Here is a 21,660-nt window from a genome sequence, read left to right as displayed (position 1 = left end):
TTTCTCCATCAGTTTCCTCAAGGTTTCCCTGCAATATAAACAATAAGTTTGGAGCATTAATTCTCCTTCCTCGTCTGCGTCATCCCGCGATTCCTCATAATCGGTGTGTTCGCCGAAATAAGACTCTTCTTTCCGACTCGGAGCTATTCGGCATTGCTACTTGCCCTCCGCCCGGCTCTCCGTGTTCACGCGCACAACGTGCGTGTCAAGCAGACGACATGCCTTCCAGACGTCACGGCTTTCCGGACCCACGTGACATTTTTGACGTCATGCAAGAACCTGGCAAAACCTGGCAACTACGAACCGAAACCGAAACTGCTGGGTACAAATAATACGATTATTAATTATATAATGCGAGTTCATGCTTCTAAGATGGTGTTCCATGCTCACTGAATCGCTACGCATTATTTACAACCCAGAGGTACAACACAAAAATTTGGTGTCTCTACCCCTTTAAAGCCTAGGGCTTCTGGAAGAGTGACTGTGCCTGCATCCACATCCGGATGGATACCATCACATTTGATTATTAGGTGTTCAATTGTTTCCACAGATCTACCACACACTGCACATGTGTCATCTTCTTCGTTAAATTTCTTTTTGTAGCGGCGCGCTTTAAGACACCCCGACCTAGCTTCAAAAAGTAGGGCACTGCCTCTTGAGCTGATCTGCCTTTTCCAGTATCGATATAGTTCTATACTATGTTTCTTTTCCATTGAATTCATCCAATTCTTAACTTCAGCGTTTTTAACCTGTCGTTTAATGCTCTTTCTTTCTCCGTCCTCATGACCGGCATACTTACTGGTTAGTTTTCTAGTTCTTTTCCCCCACTGTGAGTCAACGTTCTTTCTGTATAAATATTTAAATACCTTAGCTGCCCACCTGTTATCGTCCAATTTCCTCAGGCGTTCAGCGCACTAACTGTCGGCAGCGCCCTTACGCGGCAGCCGATGGCAGTCATAGCTCCCAGTGCCACCTCGGCGCTCTAAGTTGCACACTTAGATGTTGGCACACTAAGGCTGCATAATTTAGCGCTGTAGCCCTCGTAGTAGAGTGTACTCGTAGGAAGGATGCTGCAGCCGCTGCAAGCTCGTCTTTTGCATATTTGTCTCGTGAAATCTGCAGTGTTTAGTTTACTGGTTGGATGACAGCTAAAGCGCTGGTGGATCATTTACCAAGTAAGTTGGGCTATAATTTACGCGTCCAGTGAGCAAACTGGCAAAATGCTGGAAATGTGGACAAAGAGAACGGAGCTGCATCGCGGTGAGCATCAACGATGGCAACAACTTCGAGTCGTAAAGTTTTTAAGACACTGTATACTTGGAGTGGCGAGCTCACATTTTTGCCAACTTATTTTCAACTAATCCGTCTGTTTTCATGCTTATAGCGCAGGTGTGGCTTCAGACGGCTGAGTGCATGTCAAGCCCCAGCATGTCATCAAATCGTGCTTATAGCTTTTGCGCATGTTTTGACAGATCGAGGCCGCCAAAGTGCTGGACGAGCCCTAGCTGTTGGCACTCGACTTGGTGCGTTCTTGACCCGTTCGCTTTTTTACCAGTTGGAACAAGGCTCCGCTAATTGTTAGCCTTAGACGCAGATCATTTTGCCAGGATCAAAACTGCCAGGATAGCCAAGGTTAAGGCAGTTAACTTGTATGATGCAGGGTAAAGTACCTTAGTAGATTGATTGGATTCATGGGTAAGTGGATAATTCATCGCGTGCACACCTGATTGCACTGGCCCATAGCCACTGAAAACTGAATGTTCTCTGGTGGCAATCTTGCTGACACAGTCGTGACCGAATTTTCATAGCTGATTTCTGCTCCAGAGGGCGTGAGTACAGACAGTGCGCTATTTATGTGTGTTCTGAGTTGCATGCGTTCCCGTCTGTCTTTAATTCCAAAGCTAGCGCAGTGCCCCGATGGTTCGCGGAATTCGCGTTCGCCAGGGATGTAGTGCAGCTGTAAATGGCAATAATTCATACGCGCAGAGATGCCGAGCATCTGTGATACCGTGTTTGATGCGCTGGTGTTTGTACTGGGGCCCGATGGAAGCGATACAGCCGGTGGTATTCTTAGCCAGCCAATCACGCTGGAAGTATGGTGGCTAGAGCAGTGGCGGTCCTGGAGCGTGGTTTTAAAGGGGGGGGGGGGGGGGGGGGGGGGGGGCAGATTTCCGTACAACAAAAAAAGAAAGAAAAATAGAAAACGATTTTTTTTATTTACACAATTTTTTTTGCGCTTTGTTGTTGAAAAACAAATGGCAAATGCTATAGACGTTATACCATTACTCAATCTTTGAATGTGAATGTTTACGCGAGCAATATTCATTTCGATACCAGGGGAAACAAGCTGAGGGCTGAGATATCCCTCCACGGCATGTCCACGAAGGTCAAAGCCCCTGGCCGGACATTTCACCAGTGGGATTAGCGGCCTTCATTGCTCAGTTCTGGGAAGTGGCTTTGTTTCGCCCCTCAGCACCCTCCTTCAAGGCGGCTGGTCGGCGCTCCTTATCAAGTCAAAACAGGGATGATCCCCTCGCTGGCGTTGCTGTGTCCCATGGTGGGATAAAGACCTGAATGGGTGGCTCTTTGCCGCCCCGACGAGGTGGCTGGCCACCGCAAGTGCAGGTGAATGGCACCGCCGTCGTCGCAACGCCCGCGGCATGGCAAGACAACGGTGGGGGCACGGCAGGACCACGATACCTCGACAGTCACTACGAATTGTGCTCGTATAACTACCAACATGTACAACGTGGAATTGTGTAAAATAAGACAGCCACTAACACGTGTGAACGTACAAAGTAGGGGGACTACTTGACGAAAACGGACGTCCGGGAAAATATGCAAAGCTTTTGGGGGGGGTGACTGCCCCCCCCCCCACTTAGGACCGCCACTGGGCTAGAGGGAAAGGTGTTCGCATCGGCGCACCGGAGAGGGAGCGAGAATTCATCCAGATGCAGCGGCGCTACTGTTGGCTCCAAGACTCCCACCCCCTCCACGCGCTGCGGCGTGGCGTGCGTAGCACTTGCTTTTTGTTGCAGCTATTTCACGATACCGTGCAGATTACAAAAAAGGCTGGTTGGCACACTTTTCTGACGACTCGCAGCAAAGCGTGTATTGGCACTGAAAACTATGTTTGAACTTGCTTCCCTGTATATTAGCTGCGTGCGCCACTGGCATTCCGAAGCGCTGGAAGATGGCAAATCAAATGACTTGCCGTGAGCTTGTCACCAAAACAACGTCCATGCAGTTTTCGCTTTGATGCCGCGGATGTTCTCCATGACATCTCAATTCAAGTAGAAGCATCAGCCGCCATACTTGAAAGCTTTATTTTGATGACTTGCACATCGAAACGCAAGGTCTATTTCGTACAAGCTTTAATAGGCAAGACATTTATTTTGACACACTCTTAATTGAACGTCAAAAACACCATCAAAAGAAAATGAACAGAGAATATGCATCATTGTAGGGGAGAACTGCAAGTTATACAAAAACTAGGCCAAAGGAAGTAAATAAGGCAAGTAAAAAGAAGTCAATATGCAATGCTAAAATGGGCATACACACATGGCATTGAGGTTTGATTGGCAAACACAGATGTAGTCATAAACCAGTTTACGAAAATTGATTTCTACCTTTGTCAAACACAGCCAGATTGTGACATCAAATTTCCTAATGGGACCTTTTGGTTGGCCGCATTTTCTCCAGCAACAAGAAAATGCATCCTTGTTAGTGTGAAGAAGCGAATGATTTGATTCGTCACTTCGACTTTGTGCTGCTCACAGCCGACCATATTTAACCTCTTCACAGACAGGCAAGAGATGAGGTCCATGATGCTATCAGCTTTCAACTTGAAGCAATAGGTGAAAGCATCCTCCATAGCTATGACCAGGTCCGCTAGGGACTCGGACGGGTACAGGAGGCCATCTCTATCTATGTAACGTGTGAAGCATGACTCTGCCGGAAGCAAGCTAGAGTCCTCAGGCTAAAGCTACAGCCTGCTACATTCGTTGCACTTGGTCTTTTTCGCCATCTTCCGGGCCACATAGCCACTGACGTAATAAGTGATCCGGGAGTCACTTTTGCGTCCAACGATTTCAGTGTGGTCAGGGAGTACTTCACATGCCACAATCATTTCATGAACTTCATTGCGACGACCCACATCTAGAAGCTCATCCAGCTTATTTTGTAGTTTCATGGGATTAGTGTGAGTGCCCGGACTTAGAAGGCTTCTCAGGACTGCTGAAGGAATGTTGCCACTGAAGGGTGACTGCGCTAAGCTGTAAAAACTGAGGCAGTTCAGAGATATCAAAAATTGTGTCGGTGTAGGATGGTCGTTCGAGCCTGACATTTGCCTCAGTATCCCGAAGAGGTTCTCAAGCGCGTCTTGGCACAAACGAGAAGTCATCAAGTACTTAAACCCCAAGGTTTTCGTGACATAGAGCTGTTAAGTGTGCTGTTAAGAGCGACACGAGGTCCTTCGGCTGTTGATTCGCCCAGGAACCCACCCTGCTTAGGCACAGCTTCTTCCCAGGTTGCTAAAAACTCGAGAAAGCGTTTGATGCTTGCTGCTTCTTTACTGTCTGGTCTTAAACCTCACTTTGAGTATCTCGATGTCATGGCATCGATGAGGTCTCTCATCATCGAGACAAATGCAGAAGTAGCCTTGGTACAGCCAGCGCCATAGCAGTGTTCCACTTGGCTGTTGTAGACATACAGGCCCCTTAAAACTTCATCACTGAAGAAGGTGAACGCCAAGTTGACCTGCATTTTTTCAAAGCCATTAGGCTGGCAAACAGCCATGGTGACATGCGGCATTGCCCTGAGGGTCACTGAACTTGAAGCGTCGCATTTGCATGCCTCCTTCACATATTTGCTGCTAACTCGACCATCTGGTGTTAAGAGCCCTTTGGAGGTTACAGCATTACGCACACATTTCACCAGGTGGGGGAAGTCTGACAAAAAATGCAAATACCGGCTTGGATCCACTGGGTGCTTTACTTTGCACACTGTCTTTCCAAGCTTCCCACTTACACCGAAAATTTTCCACATTCTGCGGTTCCACACAGCCCCGCCACATGTTACAAAATCCACAAAGAGCCCCGGTTTCTCGGCACAAATCACAGCGTCAACAATGATTTTGGCTAGCCTTTACATTGCTTCGCGCACCAAACGCACCGAGAATTTGTTGCCATCTGCCTGTGATGGTTGAAACTAAGTTACAAGGCCATGGTCATATTTAGCACCTTCTTGCCCTGGTGAGCTGTACTTGCCAAGGTCAACAAAACCGTGGACTTGCCCTTTGCTGTTTAGAAACAAGTTTTCGGACAGTTTCATTTCGTCCATGAGTATGCCACCGTGTCGATGATACGGATCAATAGTGCGTGCTTTCTCTGCAACAGCCGTGAGCACTTCTTCATTAAAGCCAAAACCACTTTTATATTTGCGGACATAAGTACGCAGGCACGAAGGGCTCGGTAAAACCATGACCTTAAAGGTGCACTGAAGAGGAATCTGAACTTGTCTTTTTGCCGCGGGAACTCGATCTACACGTTCCGAGCTTTCTTAGAAACTGCGATTTACTGCCCTGTGTGGCCGATTTCCCTAATTAAATCGAATTAATACCCGGCTCCCGCCTTTTTTTTTTTTTTTAATTCTGCCTCGTACGGTGGGCGGAGTCGACCAACGCGTGGAGCGCCTTTCACCCAGTCCCGTGGCGGCTTGCCGCTCTGCCATCGGCGGAGTAATATGTAGTAGTCCGTAGTAGCAAATAGTCCGCGCGTATTTTTATTTCTTCAGGCTTATTTTGCGGCTATATTATCTGCGAATGAAACTATTTATTCATGGAAACCTAAAAAACAAAATAAAGCGAAAGCAAAGCCTCCACGGGAGTGGGTGAAAGGCGCTCCACGCGTTGGTCGACTCCGCCCACCGTGCGAGGCAGAATTAAAAAAAAAAAGTCGGGAGCCGGATGTTAATTCGATTTAAATGGGGAAAATTCGGCCACACAGGGCAAGAAGTCACTGTTTCTAAGAATGCTAGGTACATGTAGATCGAGTTCCCGCGGCAAAAAGACTTGTTCAGAATGCTCTTCAGTGCACCTTTACGCTTACGAATGTGCTCGTAAAGACGTGGGCTTTTTATATTCATCACAATGCATTCAAGGATCCACTCTTGCTGAAATATCATTCCATTTGTTTTTCTCCTTTTCGATGCTTAAAAGCATTCACGTACCTGCACTTGCTGCTTTTTTGGCAGGCTTTGCAACTTCTCTTCAAAACTAGAGCTACCTATAGCTTCGTTGTCCTGTTTCATCTTTTCTATGGTCTCGCTCAACTTTGCAATGCTGCGCTTTTGCCGTCGCAGCTGCGCATTCTTTTGCGTTAGCTTCTGTGTGAGGTTAGCTTTTTCCCATCTCGCTTTTGTACGTTTGTAGTATGCCTGATTTTTCATCAGCTTACGAAGGTACTTGCACTGCAAGCATAGGCTTCTATTTTGGACTGTTCCACAGCACGTGAGGCTGTGAAGTTTCCCTTCATGGAGTCTGTGCTTTGTATTTATTTGCGCACTTTGCATTCCTGTTTCCATTTCAAACCCCTCACAAGAAATCATGGCATCCATTTCGAACAGCAGGTCCTTAACATCACTAATGCTATCGACATCCACTGTTTTTACAAGAACACCCTATACATATGTTGTGTATGAAAGGTTGAGGCATTACTTGAACACAAAAGTAACATTTCAAAGCACAGAGTTCCACCACTTGAAGCACACACTGAGAATGCCACAACGTCCGTGTCCTTTGGGATTACATGTTTCGCCCAGTACTTACTTGGAAGGTCTTCTTGCATCATACCCTCCAAGATATTGTAGCCGCTGCTACAGTTTGAGCTTGATGGAACGACGGTTTCAGCACTGTGTGGCTCCTCGTCAATGGAGTCAACCTTTCTACGCTTGGAAATTGCACCTCCATTAGACGATACCGTCTTTCTTTTTGGAGGCAGCTTTTTTGAGGGGTAAGCAGGCACATTCGGAAATATCGTAAAAATCGTGTCGTCTGTCAGTGTAGGCCGATCACGAGGGATTTCCACAGACTCGCTGTTGATGACATGCTTGTAGCTACGGACGATGAATCTCTCGTCAAAATGAGCCTCGCACACAACGCAGTTCTTCTCCAATGGCTTGTCAGTGTGAGGATCTGAGAGATTGCAGGTCTTATTTTAAACAAACACAAAAGTACAAACAATAAACGAGGTGGCTTTTATCAGAAAGGAAACCAATTTCAGTATGAGAGCGAAGAAAAGGAAAGGAACAAGAGAGCAAGGCAGCAACACACGGGAAAAACACACGGGGGAACAGAACAAAGTGCTTACGAAAAATGCAGAAAAAAGAAAGTCAAAGAGGAAAGTCACACTACTTGTCTCTTATTCGAGCAACGAGCGGGGAGGACTGGCTGGGTGTCGGGCAGTCAGGGAGTCTCTGGGCGTTCCAATGTTGATGCAACGCTACCGCAGCGTCGGCGTCCGTGGGCTCCCGGCACGGTTTCCAGGTCTGGTATCCCAGAAAAGTCACGTAGGCGCCAGAAGCGGCCTGTGTGGAGCAGCTGACGGATGGACGGAGAAGAGTAGCGCCTGAGCCTGGTGGTTGAGACTCTCGACGATGGAAGTCCAGGTCTGGTGGCCCGGACGTCTGCGGCTAAGGCCCAAGCCCGGAACTCGGGGAGCCAGCAGAACTCGTCCACGTCCGTCGCCCACCGCGCTCTTCTCTTCTCTGCCCCGTAATCCTCTTCGACCTGCCCCGCGTTCCCCTCCGCACGCGCTCCTCGTGCTTTGTCTTCTTCTCCTCACGAACGCCGCTGGGTGGCGCTATCTCCTTACAGTCAGCACGAGGAATTTCTGGAATATTTATTTTTCCTTTGACGTGCCCCGGGGGTATCCATGGTATTATTGTTAAATACACGAAGTGTAAAAACAACGCTAATTGTGGCCTCAGAATTTTCTTTTGATTTTGGTTGCCTAGCTCTGTTTCATTTGGCAGGTACCACATCTGATGTTGAAAAGACAAGGAGTACAACTTGCCAGTTGAATCTCCGAACGGAACTGCTGCCACCCATAGGAGACCCATTGATGCTCGTATCCTGTAAAACAGTGTATCCTTTGACCTGACTGTGGGTTGAGAATAGTCCTATATATTAACGGGAAACCCCAAAGATGAAATATATTTCACTCACAGTAGGATGCAGCTAACGAAACAGCTGTTATTAACTCTGGGCCATGGTCTGTGGCGTCTTGTATTACCCCGCTAGCCAATCACAATGTTTGACTTTATTAAATGAGCCTTTTATCAGAATTTTAGAACTTATAATTTCTTTCTTGTAGGTAACAAGAAAAGTTTTACCAACAAACTACTTTTTTTGTTGAGGAATTCTGTGCGGCGGCCCTGAATGCGAGCGGAGCTTCACTGCAGACTTAAGTCGTATCCGACGTTAGAGAGTGACTACTTCTTAACATCCACCAGAGTGTACCCACACGGCTGCTTCAGAAAGCTTCACGGCTTTCTGAGAATCTTCGTTGATAGAAATATTCGTCCTGGACTGGAGATTGAACTTGGCAGCACCACCTTTCTTATTCTAATCAAATTCTTTGCTCCGTTTCATTTTTGCAGGAGTCGAAACCAATACTGGCAGGCCAAAGAGTATGCACGCTACCGAGACGAGGATCCGTGAAAAACAGCTGCCAACATTTGCTGGCTGAACAGCTTGAAACGACACATCCAGTGATCTGAGATTGTGATCTGAGATGTGTGAGATTGTGTACTGCAAAGAATGGGGCACATCAGACCCTGCCCCGTTAACGCTTAGAGAGCAACTGCACCACTGCAGCGGGAACAATGGCCATCGTGGAACATTCCAAGTGTCACATTGTGCATGAGTGCGGAGGAAACCTTGTGATCCAGCACACTGCAGCACAAGTTACACTTTTGCACACACATAAGAAAAAAACTGCTGTGGAAGAAGTGCTTGTTACGTGGCTGTACCTTTTCTGCATCATACTAGGTCTTGCTTTTTGTACTGTAGTCTCATCAGTTTAGGTATTGGGATTTCATTGTGGTTCTGCCACTGTTTAGTCAAGTATCTTTGTCTCGTTATTGTAAGTAATAGTTTTCCTTCCACTTCTTCATACAACTTTCTTATAAAATGAGCTCTCAAAAGCTTTAGCAACATTTTCTTGGTATGCAGCCAGATATCCTGGGATGAATCTTGACCTCCACTGTTTGACCTGATGTCCACAGAAGCTTGTAGTGCACGTGCTTCTGGTTGTATTTGGTGTTAGGAAAGATTGTGTACTCTGGTTCATTGTTGTTTGGTACTAATGATTTGTGACTATTTTTAATGCTGTGTATTACATTGCTGATGCTGCTGACAGAATTTGTTGTGTCCTTATAGTTTGTGTTCTTATTTCTTTCGTTACACATTTATTTTTCAGAACCCCAGGTCAGATTATGCTAGATTGAGAGGAGAAGTTTTGTCTTTTTATTTGGTTTGCTTTAATCTTTCTTTCCTAACATTGAAACCTGGTGTATATGTTTTAAGTATTTATTCATTATTTCAGTTTCAGAATATCAGCCTGAGCCTATTTTTGCTCAGGGAGCCTATTTCTTGTAAGGCTGCGTAAAGAAAATTATCCCTTCATTTCTTCAGAACAGCTGTAGAGAGCACTTTGCTTTGTTGGTGCCATAAATGGAACAAGGTAGCCCTCAAACATATAGTACTGTGAAATGATACCTGAGGCGGTGCAATATGCAGAAGCAAATGTGTTAATTGTTTTGTTGTTTTCAGTCGTAGCAGCTTAGCTCTAACCTATGATTGAGCATTTGGCTATATTTGTAGAAAGGGAATTAGTCCTTCAGCAGTTTTTCTCTCCTCAAGGTTTTTCTCCACTATCCATTGTATTTAAGACCGGAGCATTAATAGATGTTGGAAGTACTGTAATTAGCACTGTACTCTGACATGGTTCACAGCTGTGACATTTGTTTATTTGTGAAAAACACTTTGGCAGATTTACATGATCCCAAGCATAAAGCAAGGAATTGTAGATGCACTTTGCCACAGTAGCTCTGGATTTAAATTGGTTACGGAATATGCCCATTGCTCTCATTAATCTTTGAAAAGCTAAAACATTATCCTGCCAACTGCATTGAAATTTATAAATTCTGTGTAAAGCGAAGTTTGTTTTTTTTATTCAGGATCAACCTGTTGATTGCCTTTTAGATTTATAGGTTTCTGGACACACCACTTAATGAGCTGTGACTTGCGTGGTCCTGCATTTCATTGAATGTAGTACTCTGCCTTTCATGGTGCAGGCGTGGTCAAAAGTGAGCCCAACCATGGTTTGCCATCCGAGGAAAACCTGCAGGATGGCTTCGCCCATGGGCAGCACTCAGGGGCTACACCTGGAAACCGCCAGGATGAACACGCGAGTAAGCAGCGTTTGAACACGAGAGTAAGCAGCAGAGTAAGCAGAGTGGTGGCTCAGTGGCTATGGTGCTCGGCTGCTGTCCCGAAAGACGCAGGTTTGATCCCGGCCGCGGCGGTTGAATTTCTTTGGAGGAGAAATTCCAGAGGCCTGTGTACTGTGCGATGTCAGTGCATGTTAAAGAACCCCAGGTGGTCGAAATTTCCGGAGCCCTTCACTACGGTGCCTCTCATAGCCTTAGTTGCTTTGGGACGTTAAACCCTATAAACCAACCAACCATTTTTGTAATATCAACCTGAGCCTATTTTTGGTCAGGGAGCCTGTTTGTTGTAAGGCTGCATGAAGAAAATTCTCTCCTCATTTCTTAAGAACAGATGTAGAGTGCACTTTGCTTTGTTGGTGCTATAAAAGGAACAAGGTAGCCCTCAAACACATAGTACTGTGAAATGATACCTGAGGTGGTGCTGTATGCAGAAGCAAATGTGTTAGGAACTTTGTTATTTTCTGTCATAAAAGCTTGGCTCAAACTTATGATTGAGTGTTTGGCTATATTTATAGAAAGGGAATTAGTCCTTCAGCAGTTTTTCTCCATCAGTTTCAAGGTTTTTCTCCATTATACCCGATATTTAAAAATGGACCATTAATAGATGTTGGAAGGAGTGTACTCTGCCATGATTCAGAGCTCAGTGACATTCTTTTATTTTTGAAAAACACTTTGGCAGGTTTAAGTTGGTTCGAGAATAGGCCCTTTGCTCTCATTAGTCTTTCAAAAGCTAAAACATTATCCTGCCAACTGCATTGAAATTTATAAATTCTGTATAAAACGAAGTTTTTTTTTAGGATGAACCCTTTGATTGCCTTCTAGATTTATCAATTTCTGGGCACACCACTAAATGAGCTGTGACTTGTGTGGTCACGCATTTAATTGAATGTACTCTGCCTTTCATGGTGCAGGCGTGGTCAAAAGTGAGCCCGAGCATGGTTTGCCACCCGAGGAAAACCTGCAGGATGGCTTCGCCCATGGGCAGCACTCAGTGGCTACCCCTGGAGACCACCAGGATGAACACGCCAGCAAGCAGCGTTTCCAGTGCAACCACTGCAGCAGGGGCTTCGCAAAGAAAAGCCACTTAGACCGGCACTTTCTCGCCTTTGCGGGTGACTGTCGATTCGAGTGCAACGACTGTGGACGTCGCTTTTCAGAAAAGTCAACCTTGAAGAAGCACATGCGTACCCACACTGGCGAACGGCCATTCCAGTGCAACCAGTGCGAACGCAGCTTTGCTCGAAAGAGCACCCTTGTGGTACACCTACGTATCCACACCGGCGAACGGCCATTCCAATGTGACCATTGCGAGAGCAACTTTGCTCAGTACAGCGCCCTGGTGGTGCACTTACGTACCCACACGGGTGAGCGTCCGTACAAGTGTGATGACTGTGGGACGAGCTTTATGTTTAGAGATAAATTTTTGCAGCACCGTAGCACCCACACGGGTGAGAACCGATACCAATGCCAGCTTTGCCCCATGTTCTTTGCAAGCAGTGCAGGCCTTGCAAAGCATGTACGAGCCCATAAGAATGAAAGACCACATCAGTGTCAGTTCTGCACAATGGCATTCAAAGAAAAGGGCAATTTGAAACGGCATGAAATCAGAAAACACAGTACGCAAACCGCAGTTTATCAGTGTCAGTTCTGCACAATGGCATTCAAAGAAAAGGACAGTTTGAAACGGCATGTAATCAGAAAACACGGTACGCAAACCGCAGTTTATCAGTGTCAGTTCTGCACAATGGCATTCAAAGAAAAGGAAAATTTGAAACGGCATGAAATCAGAAAACACAGTACGAAAACTGCAGTTTTGTAAATCTGCCTTTTCCCAGTAATGGAATGAGAAGATCCACTGCTAGCCGACATATCACAATTACTTTAGCCGGGTTGCAAAAAATATTCAAATTGACATGGATTCAGAGTAGGCTGGAAGAGAGCAATTTTTCAGGTATTTTCTCTTGTCCACAAAAAGCATGATCATACCGAGCTGCTACTGTAGTTGACTGTGACTGAAACGTCATGTACAAAAGTCGTAATTTACTGGAACAATGTTTTCAGCAGCAATTAAGACAAAAATTAGTGTTTATGAAATGTACAGTAAAATCTAATTCTGAGTCTGGGATTCCAATATATATTTATATTAACTGAATTTTTGAACTTGCTGAGCAGCACGAAGAAAAATGGGACCCAGGGAAAAAATTTTGTTTCTGCAATGCGCTTCCTTTATTGGATGAACATTGCAATTACTGTATATTGCTGCAAACTGTTTTGTATTTTGCAAGAAATTGTGCAAATAAACAGCGAAAGAATGAACAAAAATCGACCACCCAATTCACTGTTTTTGCTGGCCAAAGGAGAGTTACCCCAAATATACAATTTGGCACATTCACCCATTCTGCCTCCACACTTTGTTTTGTTTTGTAGTTCCCACTTGATGGCGTCATGATGCAGGCTTAACTCAAAGCAGTAAATGCATAGCAATGCAATCACGAGGGCTGCAATCAAAGCCAATGAAGATCCATGTGTATTACTTTGCGATGCTACTGACAGATTTTGTCGTGTCTTTATGGTTTGTATTACTTCTTTCGTTACACATTTATTTTCAGAACACCAGGCCACATGATTCTAGATTGAGTAGAGTAGTTTTGTCTTTTTATTTGGTTTATGTGGTCTTAACAATGAATATTTCATTTTCGTAATATCAACCAGAGCCTATTTTTGGTCAGGGAGCCTGTTTGTTATGAGGCTGAATGCAGAAAATTGTCTCATCATTTCTTCAGAACAACTGTAGAGAGCACTTTGCTTTGTTGGTGCTATAAATGAAACAAGGTAGCCCTCAAACATATAGTACTGTGAAATGATACGTGAGGCAGTGCAGTATGCTGAAGCAAATGTGTTAATAACTTTGTTATTTTCAGTCGTAACAGCGTCGTTCAAACTTATGATTCAGTGTTTGCCTATATTTCTAGAAAGAGAACGAATCCTTCAGCAGTTTTTCTCCATCAGTTTCCTCAAGGTTTCCCTCCAATATAAACAATAAGTTTGGATCATTAATAGGTGTAGGAAATGCTGTCATTATGAGTGTACTGTGCCATGGTTCAGAGCTCAGTGACATTTTTTTATTCATAAAAACACTTAGGCAGGTTTGAGTGATCCCAGGCCTAAAGAAAGGAATCATACGTGCACTTTGCTGCGGTAGCTCTAGTTTCTTAAGTGTGTTCGAGAATATGCCCATTGCTGTCATTAGTCATTCAAAAGCTAAAACATTATTCCGCCGACTGCATGCAAATTTATAAATAAATTCTGTATAAAGCGGTGTTTTTTTATTTGTCAGGAGCAACCCATTGATTGCCTTTTAGATTCATAGGTTTCTGGACACAGCACTAAATGAGCTGTGACTTGTGTGGTCCTGCATTTCATTGAATGTAGTACTCTGCCTTTCATGGTGCAGGCGTGGTCAAAAGTGAGCCCGAGCATGGTTTGCCAACCGAGGAAAACCTGCAGGATGGCTTCGCCCATGCACAGCACTCAAAGGCTACCCCTGGAGACCGCCAGGATGAACACGCCAGCAAGCAGCGTTTCCAGTGCAACCACTGCAACAGTCGGAACAAAGCTCTGCTAATTGTTAGCCTCAGACGCAGATTATTTTGTGGGGGTCAAAGCTGCGAGGGTAGCCAGAGTTAAGGCAGTTAACTTGTATGATGCAGGGTAAAGTACCTTAGTTGATTAGTGGATTAATTGGATTAGTGGATAAATGCACAATTCATCGTGTGCAGACCTGAGTGCACTGGCCCATAGCCACAGGAAACTGAATGGACTTCTGTGTTCTCTGGTGACAATCTTGCTGAGACAGTCGTGATCGAGCTCTCCACAGCTAATTTCTGATCCAGAGAGCGTGAGTATTTATTTCTGTTTTGAAGTGTATGCGTTCCCGTCTGTCTTTTAATTCCAAAGCTAGCGTAATGCCCCGATGGTCGCGGAGTTCGCGTTCACCAGGGATATAGTGCAGTTATAAATGGCAATAATTCATATGCGCAGAGATGCCGAGCAACTGTGATACCGGGCTTGATGCGCTGGTGTTTGTACTGGGGCCCAATGGAGGCGATACAGCCGGTGGTACTCGTAGCCAGCCGATCGCGCTGGAAATTTGAAAGAGCATGTCACCATTACTTGCTGTGCAAAGAAACCACCGCACTCTGCTGTGATGAGTTCATGCGAGGATTAACAATTAAGTGCTTTTAATAGCTGGCACTCAGCCAGAACACACCCTTGACACCCTTTTTTTGGGATATTTATTTTTCCTTTCACATGCCCTGGGGGTATCCTGTTAAATACACGAAGCGTGAAAACAATGCTGATTGTGGCCTCAGAATTTTGTTTTGATTTGGGTTGCCTAGCTCCGTTTCATTTCGCAGGTATCACATCTGATGTTGAAAAGACAAGGAGTACAAGTTGCCAGTTGAATCTCCCAACGGAACTGCTGCCACCCGTAGGAGACCCATTGATGCTTGTATCCTGTACAACAGTGTATCCTTTGACCTGACTGTTGGTTGAGCAGAGTTCTATATATATTAACGGGAAACCCCGAAGGTGAAATATATTTTCACTTATAGTAGGGTACAACAAAAGAAACAGCAGTTATTAACACTGGGCCATGGTCTGCGGCGTTTTGTATTTCCCCGCTAGCCAATCACAGTGTTTTACTTCATTAAACGAGCCTTTTATCAGAATTTTAGAGCTTATACTTTCTTTCTTGTAGGTAACAAGAAAAGTTTTAACAACGGACTCCTTTTTTTTTTGTTGAGGAATTCTGTGCGGCGGCCCTGAATGTAAGCAGAGCTTCAGTGCCGACTTAAGTTGTGTCCTACAGCTACTCATTAACATCCACCAAAGTGCATCCACACGGCTGCTTCAGAAAGCTTCACAGCTTTCCGAGAATCTTCATTGAAAGAAATATTCGTCCTGGACTGGACATTGAAACCGGCAGCACCACCTCTCTTATTCTAATCAAATTCTTTGCTCCGTTTCATTTTTGCAGGAGTCGAAACCAATACTGGCAGGCCAAAGAGTACGCACGCTACCGAGACGAGGATCCGTGAAAAGCAGCTGCCAACATTTGCAGGCTGAACAGCTTGAAACGACATATCCAGTGATCTGAGATTGTGATTGTGAGATGTGTGAGATTGTGTACTGCAAAGAATGGGGCACATCAGACCCTGCCCCGTTAACACCTAGAGTGCAACTGCATGACTGCAGCGTGAACAATGGCCATCGTGGAACATTCCAAGTGTGACATTGTGCATCAGTGCTGAGGAAACCTTGTGACCCAGCACACTGCAGTACAAGTTGCACTTTTGCACACGCACAAAAAAAAAATGCTGTAGAAGAAGTGCTTGTTGTGTGGCTGTGCCTGTTCTGCATCGTACTAGGTCTTGCTTTTTGTACTGTAGTCTCGTCAGTTTAGGTACTGGGATTTCATTGTGGTTCTGCCACTGTTTAGTCGAGTCTCTTTGTCTCGTTATTTCAACTAATAGTTTTCCTTCCGCTTCTTCATGCAAATTTCTTATAAAATGAGCTCTGAAAAGCTGTAGTAATATTTTTCTTGGTATGCGGCTGGATAACCTGGGATATATCTTGACCGTCACTGTTTGACCTGATGTCCACAGGAGCTTGTAGTGCACGTGCTTCTGATTGTATTTCGTGTTAGGAAAGATTGTGTAACCTGGTTCAGTTTTGTTTGGTATTAATGATTCGTGATTATTTTTAATGCTGTGTATTACATTTCTGATGCTCCTGGCGATTATTTTTAACCTTGTGTATTACGTTGCTCACGCTGCTCACAGAATTTGTTGTGTCCTTATAGTTTGTATTCTTATTTCTTTTGTTACACACTTAAATTTCCGAACCATGGGCCACATTATGCTAGATTGAGTGGAGAAGTTTTGTCTCTTTATTTGGTTTGCTTTAATTTTTCTTTCTAACATTCAAACCTGGTGTATAAGCTTTAAGTATTTATTAATTATTTCAGTTTCATAACATCACCCTCAGCCTATTTTTGCTGAGGGAGCCTGTTTGTTGTAAGGCTGCGTAGAGAAAATTTTCTCTTCATTTCTTCAGAACAGCTGTAGAGAGCACTTTGCTTTGTTGGTGCTATAAATGGAACAAGGTAGCCCTCGAACATACTGTGAAATGATATCTGAGGCGGTGCAATATGCAGAAGCAAATGTGTTAATTACTTTGTTATTTTCAGTCGTAGCAGCTTGGCTCAAACTTATCATTGAGCATTTTGCTATATTCGTGAGAAGGGAATGAGTCCTTCAGCAGTTTTTCTCCATCAGTTTCCTCAAGGTTTTTCTCTAATATACACGGTATTTAAGACCGGAGCATTAATGGATGTTGGAAGTGCTGTCATTAGGAGTGTACTCCGCCATGGTTCAGAGATCAGTGACATTCGTTTATTTGTGAAAAACACTTTGGCAGGTTTGCGTGATCCCAGGCCTAAAGCAAGGAATCGTACGTACACTTTGCCACAGTTGCTCTAGCTTTTTAAGTTGGTTCGAGAATACGCCCATTGCTCTCATTAGTCTTTCAAAAGCTAAAACATTATCCTGCCAACTGCATTGAAATTTATAAATTCTGTATAAAACGGAGTTCTTTTTTTTAGGATCAACCCATTGCTTGCCTTCTAGATTTATAAATTTCTGGACACACCACTTAATGAGCTGTGACTTGCGTGGTCCTGCATTTCATTGAATGTAGTACTCTGCCTTTCATGGTGCAGGCGTGGTCAAAAGTAAGCCCGAGCATGGTTTGCCACCCGAGGAAAACCTGCAGGATGGCTTCGCCCATGCGCAGCACTCAGTGGCTACCCCTGGAAACCACCGGGATGAACACGCGAGTAAGCAGCGTTTCCAGTGCACCTATTGCAGCAGGGGCTTCCCATGGAAAAGTCGCTTAGACCGGCACCTTCTCACCCATACGGGTGACTATAGCTTCCAGTGCAACGACTGTGGACGTCGCTTTGCAGAAAAGTCAGCCTTGAAGACACACATGCGTACCCACACTGGTGAACGGCCATTCCAGTGCGACCAGTGTGACCAGAGCTTTGCTCGAAAGAGCAACCTTGGGGTACACTTGCGTATCCACAGTGGCGAACGGCCGTACCAGTGTGAACACTGCGAGAGCAACTTTGCTCACTATAGCGCCCTGGTGGTGCACTTATGTACCCACACGGGTGAGGAGCGATACCAATGCCAGCTTTGCCCCATGTTCTTTGCACGGAGTACAGGCCTCACAAAGCATGTACGAGCCCATAAGAATGAAAGACCACATCAGTGTCAGTTCTGCGCAATGGCATTCAAAGAAAAGGGCCATTTGAAACGGCATGTAATCCGAAAACACAGTACGAAAACTGCAGTTTTGTAAAGCTTTCTTGCCTTTTCCCAGTAATGGAATGAGAAGATCCATTACTAACCGACCTGTCACAATTACTTTAGCAAGGTTGGCAAAAAATATTCAAATTTGTAGGGATTCAAAGTAGGCTGGTACAGAGCAATTTTCCAGGTCCTTTCTCTTGTCCACAAAAAGCATGATCATACCGAGCTCCTACTGTAATGGACTGTCATCAGAACGTCATGTACAGAAGTTGTAATTTACTGGAACAAGGTTTTCAGCAGCAATTAAGACAGAAATTAGTGTTCATGAAATGTACAGTAAAGCCTTGTTAACTCTGAGTCATTGGGATTGCATATATATTTGAATTAACTGAATTTTCGAATTTGCTGAGCACAGCAAAAAAATAATCGGACCCAGGCAAAAAATTTTGTTGCTCGAATGCGCTACCTTCATTGGATGAACATTGCAGTTACTGTATATTTTTGAACACTGTTTTGTACTTTGCTAGAAATTTTAGAAATAAACAACGAATGAATGAATAAAAATTGACCTCCCAATTCACTATTTTTGCTGGCGAAAGCAGTGACCCAAAATATACAATTTGGCACATTCACCCATTCCGCATCCACACTTTTTGTTTTGTTGTTTTGTAGTTCCCGTTTGAAGCCGTCACGATGCATGCTTAACTCAAAGCAGTAAATGCATAGCAATGCTATCAGGAGGACTGCAATCTAAGCCAATGTAGATCCATGTGTATTACATTGCTGATAGTAGTAGTAGTAGTAGTGGCTTTCTTTATACATACATTTATTTTCATAACACCAGGCCACATTATTCTTATTTGGTTTGCTTTCATTTATCTGTCGTAACATTGAAAACTGATGTGCATGTTTTAGGTATGTATTCATTATTTTATTTTCGTAATATCAACATGAGCCTGTTTGTTGTAAGGCTGCATGAAGAAAATTCTCTCTCCATTTCTTCAGAACAGATGTAGAGAGCACTTTGCTTTGTTGGTGCTATAAATGGAACAAGGTAGCCCTCAAACACATAGTACTGTGAAATGATACCTGAGGTGGTGCAGTATGCAGAAGCAAATGTGTTAGCAACTTTGTTATTTTCTGTCATAAAAACTTGGCTCAAACTTATGATTGAGTGTCTGGCTATATTTGTAGAAAGGGAATTAGTCCTTCAGCAGTTTTTCTCCATCAGTTTCCTCAAGGTTTTTCTCTAATATACTTGGTATTTAAGACCGGAGCATTAATAGATGTTGGAAATGCTGTCATTAGGAGTGTACTCTGCCATGGTTCAGAGCTCAGTGACATTCTTTAATTTTTGAAAAAAACTTTGGCAGGTTTAAGTTGGTTCGAGAATATGCCCTTTGCTCTCATTAGTCTTTCAAAAGCTAAAACATTATCCTGCCAACTGCATTGAAATTTATAAATTCTGTATAAAACGGAGTTCTTTTTTTTTAGGATCAACCCATTGCATTCCTTCTAGATTTATAAATTTCTGGACACACCACTTAATGAGCTGTGACTTGCGTGGTCCCGCATTTCATTGAATGCACTCTGCCTTTCATGGTGCAGGCGTGGTCAAAAGTGAGCCCGAGCATGGTTTGCCACCCGAGGAAAACCTGCAGTATGGCTTCGCCCATGGGCAGCACTCAGTGGCTACCCCTGGAGACCACCAGGATGAACACGCCAGCAAGCATCGTTTCCAGTGCAACCACTGCAGCAGGGGCTTCGCAAAGAAAAGCCACTTAGACCGGCACTTTCTCGCCTTTGCGGGTGACTGTCGCTTCGAGTGCAACGACTGTGGACGTCGCTTTTCAGAAAAGTCGAGCTTGAAGACACACATGCGTACCCACACTGGCGAACGACCATTCCAGTGCGACCAGTGCGACAAGAGCTTTGCTCGAAAGAGCCACCTTGGGGTACACTTGCGTATCCACACCGGCGAACGGCCGTACCAGTGTGACCACTGCGAGAGCAACTTTGCTCACTACAGCGCCCTGGTGGTGCACTTACGTACCCACACGGGTGAGCGTCCGTACAAGTGTGATGACTGCGGGACGAGCTTTATGTTTAGAGATAAATTTTTGCAGCACCGTAGCACCCACACGGGTGAGAACCGATACCAATGCCAGCTTTGCCCCATGTTCTTTGCAAGGAGTACAGGCCTTGCAAAGCATGTGCGAGCCCATAAGAATGAAAGACCACATCAGTGTCAGTTCTGCACAATGGCATTCAAAGAAAAGGACAGTTTGAAACGGCATGTAATCAGAAAACACAGTATGAAAACCACAGTTTATCAGTGTCAGTTCTGCACAATGGCATTCAAAGAAAAGGAAAATTTGAAACGGCATGTAATCAGAAAACACAGTACGATAACTGCAGTTTTGTAAATCTTTGCCTTTTCCCAGTAATGGAATGAGAAGATCCATTACTAACCGACCTGTCACAATTACTTTAGCCGGGTCGCAAAAAATATTCAAATTGACATGGATTGAAAGTAGGCTGGAACAGAGCAATTTTTCAGGTATTTTCTCTTGTCCACAAAAAGCATGATCATACCCAGCTGCTACTGTGATGGACTGTCACCAGAACGTCATGTACAGAAGTCGTAATTTACTGGAACAAGGTTTTCAGCAGCAATTAAGACAAAAATTAGTGTTTATAAAATGTACAGTAAAATTTTGTTAATTCTGAGTCATTGGGATTCCAATATATATTTATATTAACTGAATTTTTGAACTTGCTGAGCAGCGCGAAGAAAAATGGGACCCAGGCAAAAAATTTTGTTTCTGCAATGCACTTCCTTTATTGGATGAACATTGCAATTACTGTATATTGCTGCAAACTGTTTTGTGTTTTGTAAGAAATTCTGGAAATAAACAACGAATGAATGAACAAAAATCGACCACCCAATTCACTTTTTGCTGGCCAAAGGAGAGTTGGCACATTCACCCATTCCGCCTCCACACTTTGTTTTGTTTTTTTTTTGTAGTTCCCACTTGATGGCGTCATGATGCACGCTTAACTCAAAGCAGGAAATGGTTTGGTTTTGTGGGGTTTAACGTCCCAAAGCGACTAAGGCTATAAGAGACGCCGCAGTGAAGGGCTCCGGAAATTTCGACCACCTGGGGTTCTTTAACGTGCACTAACATCGCACAGTACACGGGCCTCTATAATTTCTCCTCCAAAGAAATTCTATCCGCCGCGGCCGCCGGGATCGAACCCGAGCACCATAGCCACTGAGCCACCGCGGCGGCAAAAGCAGTAAATGCATAGCAATGCAATCGCAAGGTATGCACAAGGGCTGCAATCAAAGCCAAAGAAGATCCATGTGTATTACGTTGCTGATGCTGCTGACAGATTTTGTCGTGTCGTTATTATTTGTATTATTACTTCTTTCGTTACACATTTATTTTCAGAACACCAGGCCACATTATTCTAGTTTGTGTGAAGTAGTTTTATCTTTTTATTTGGTTTGCTTTGATTTAGCTGTCTTAACTTGAAAACTGTTGTGCATGTTTTAGGTATTTAATCAGTGATGGAAGTGCTGCGCCAATTGCGCCAAAAGAAAAATGCTGCTACATGTTGCGCCAAACAGGCATTTTTGTTAGTAACTGCGCCGAAACGGCGCTGCGAAAACGAAGGTAGGGTGGCTAGACTAACGAAGGCAAAAAAACGGGCCGGAAAAAAACGTCAAGCGTCAAGCCACATAGAAACCGAAAACATGTTTAAT

General features: G+C 44.3%; 1 protein-coding gene across 4 annotated transcripts; it reads left to right on the top strand.

Annotated features, from left to right (window-relative positions):
• The first annotated feature begins 1,012 nt into the window (after window positions 1-1,012).
• LOC149366745 (uncharacterized) lies at window positions 1,013-20,832 on the top strand. 4 transcript variants are annotated; one of them, XM_089552078.1, is made up of 5 exons: window positions 1,013-1,175; window positions 10,357-10,473; window positions 11,424-11,624; window positions 13,967-17,413; window positions 19,500-20,832. In XM_089552078.1, the coding sequence occupies exons 1-4, from the start codon at window positions 1,142-1,144 to the stop codon at window positions 14,197-14,199; spliced, it is 585 nt and encodes a 194-aa protein (XP_089408204.1). In that variant the 5' UTR covers window positions 1,013-1,141; the 3' UTR covers window positions 14,200-17,413; window positions 19,500-20,832. The 4 variants fall into 4 exon arrangements, with proteins under 4 accessions (XP_089408204.1, XP_089408195.1, XP_089408186.1 ...); XM_089552069.1 differs by having other exon boundaries at window positions 1,016-1,175; window positions 11,424-11,876; XM_089552052.1 differs by lacking the exons at window positions 1,013-1,175; window positions 10,357-10,473; window positions 11,424-11,624 and having other exon boundaries at window positions 14,197-14,410; window positions 14,931-17,028; window positions 17,297-17,413.
• Window positions 20,833-21,660: the final 828 nt, after the last annotated feature.

This window comes from Amblyomma mixtum, chromosome 1, assembly GCF_055824585.1.
Source record: "Amblyomma mixtum isolate Tamu chromosome 1, ASM5582458v1, whole genome shotgun sequence".
In the NCBI taxonomy this organism is placed as follows: Eukaryota; Metazoa; Arthropoda; class Arachnida; order Ixodida; family Ixodidae; genus Amblyomma; species Amblyomma mixtum.
The sequence above is the reverse complement of the archived record's forward strand: the minus strand, read 5'-3'. Positions and strand labels throughout refer to the sequence as shown.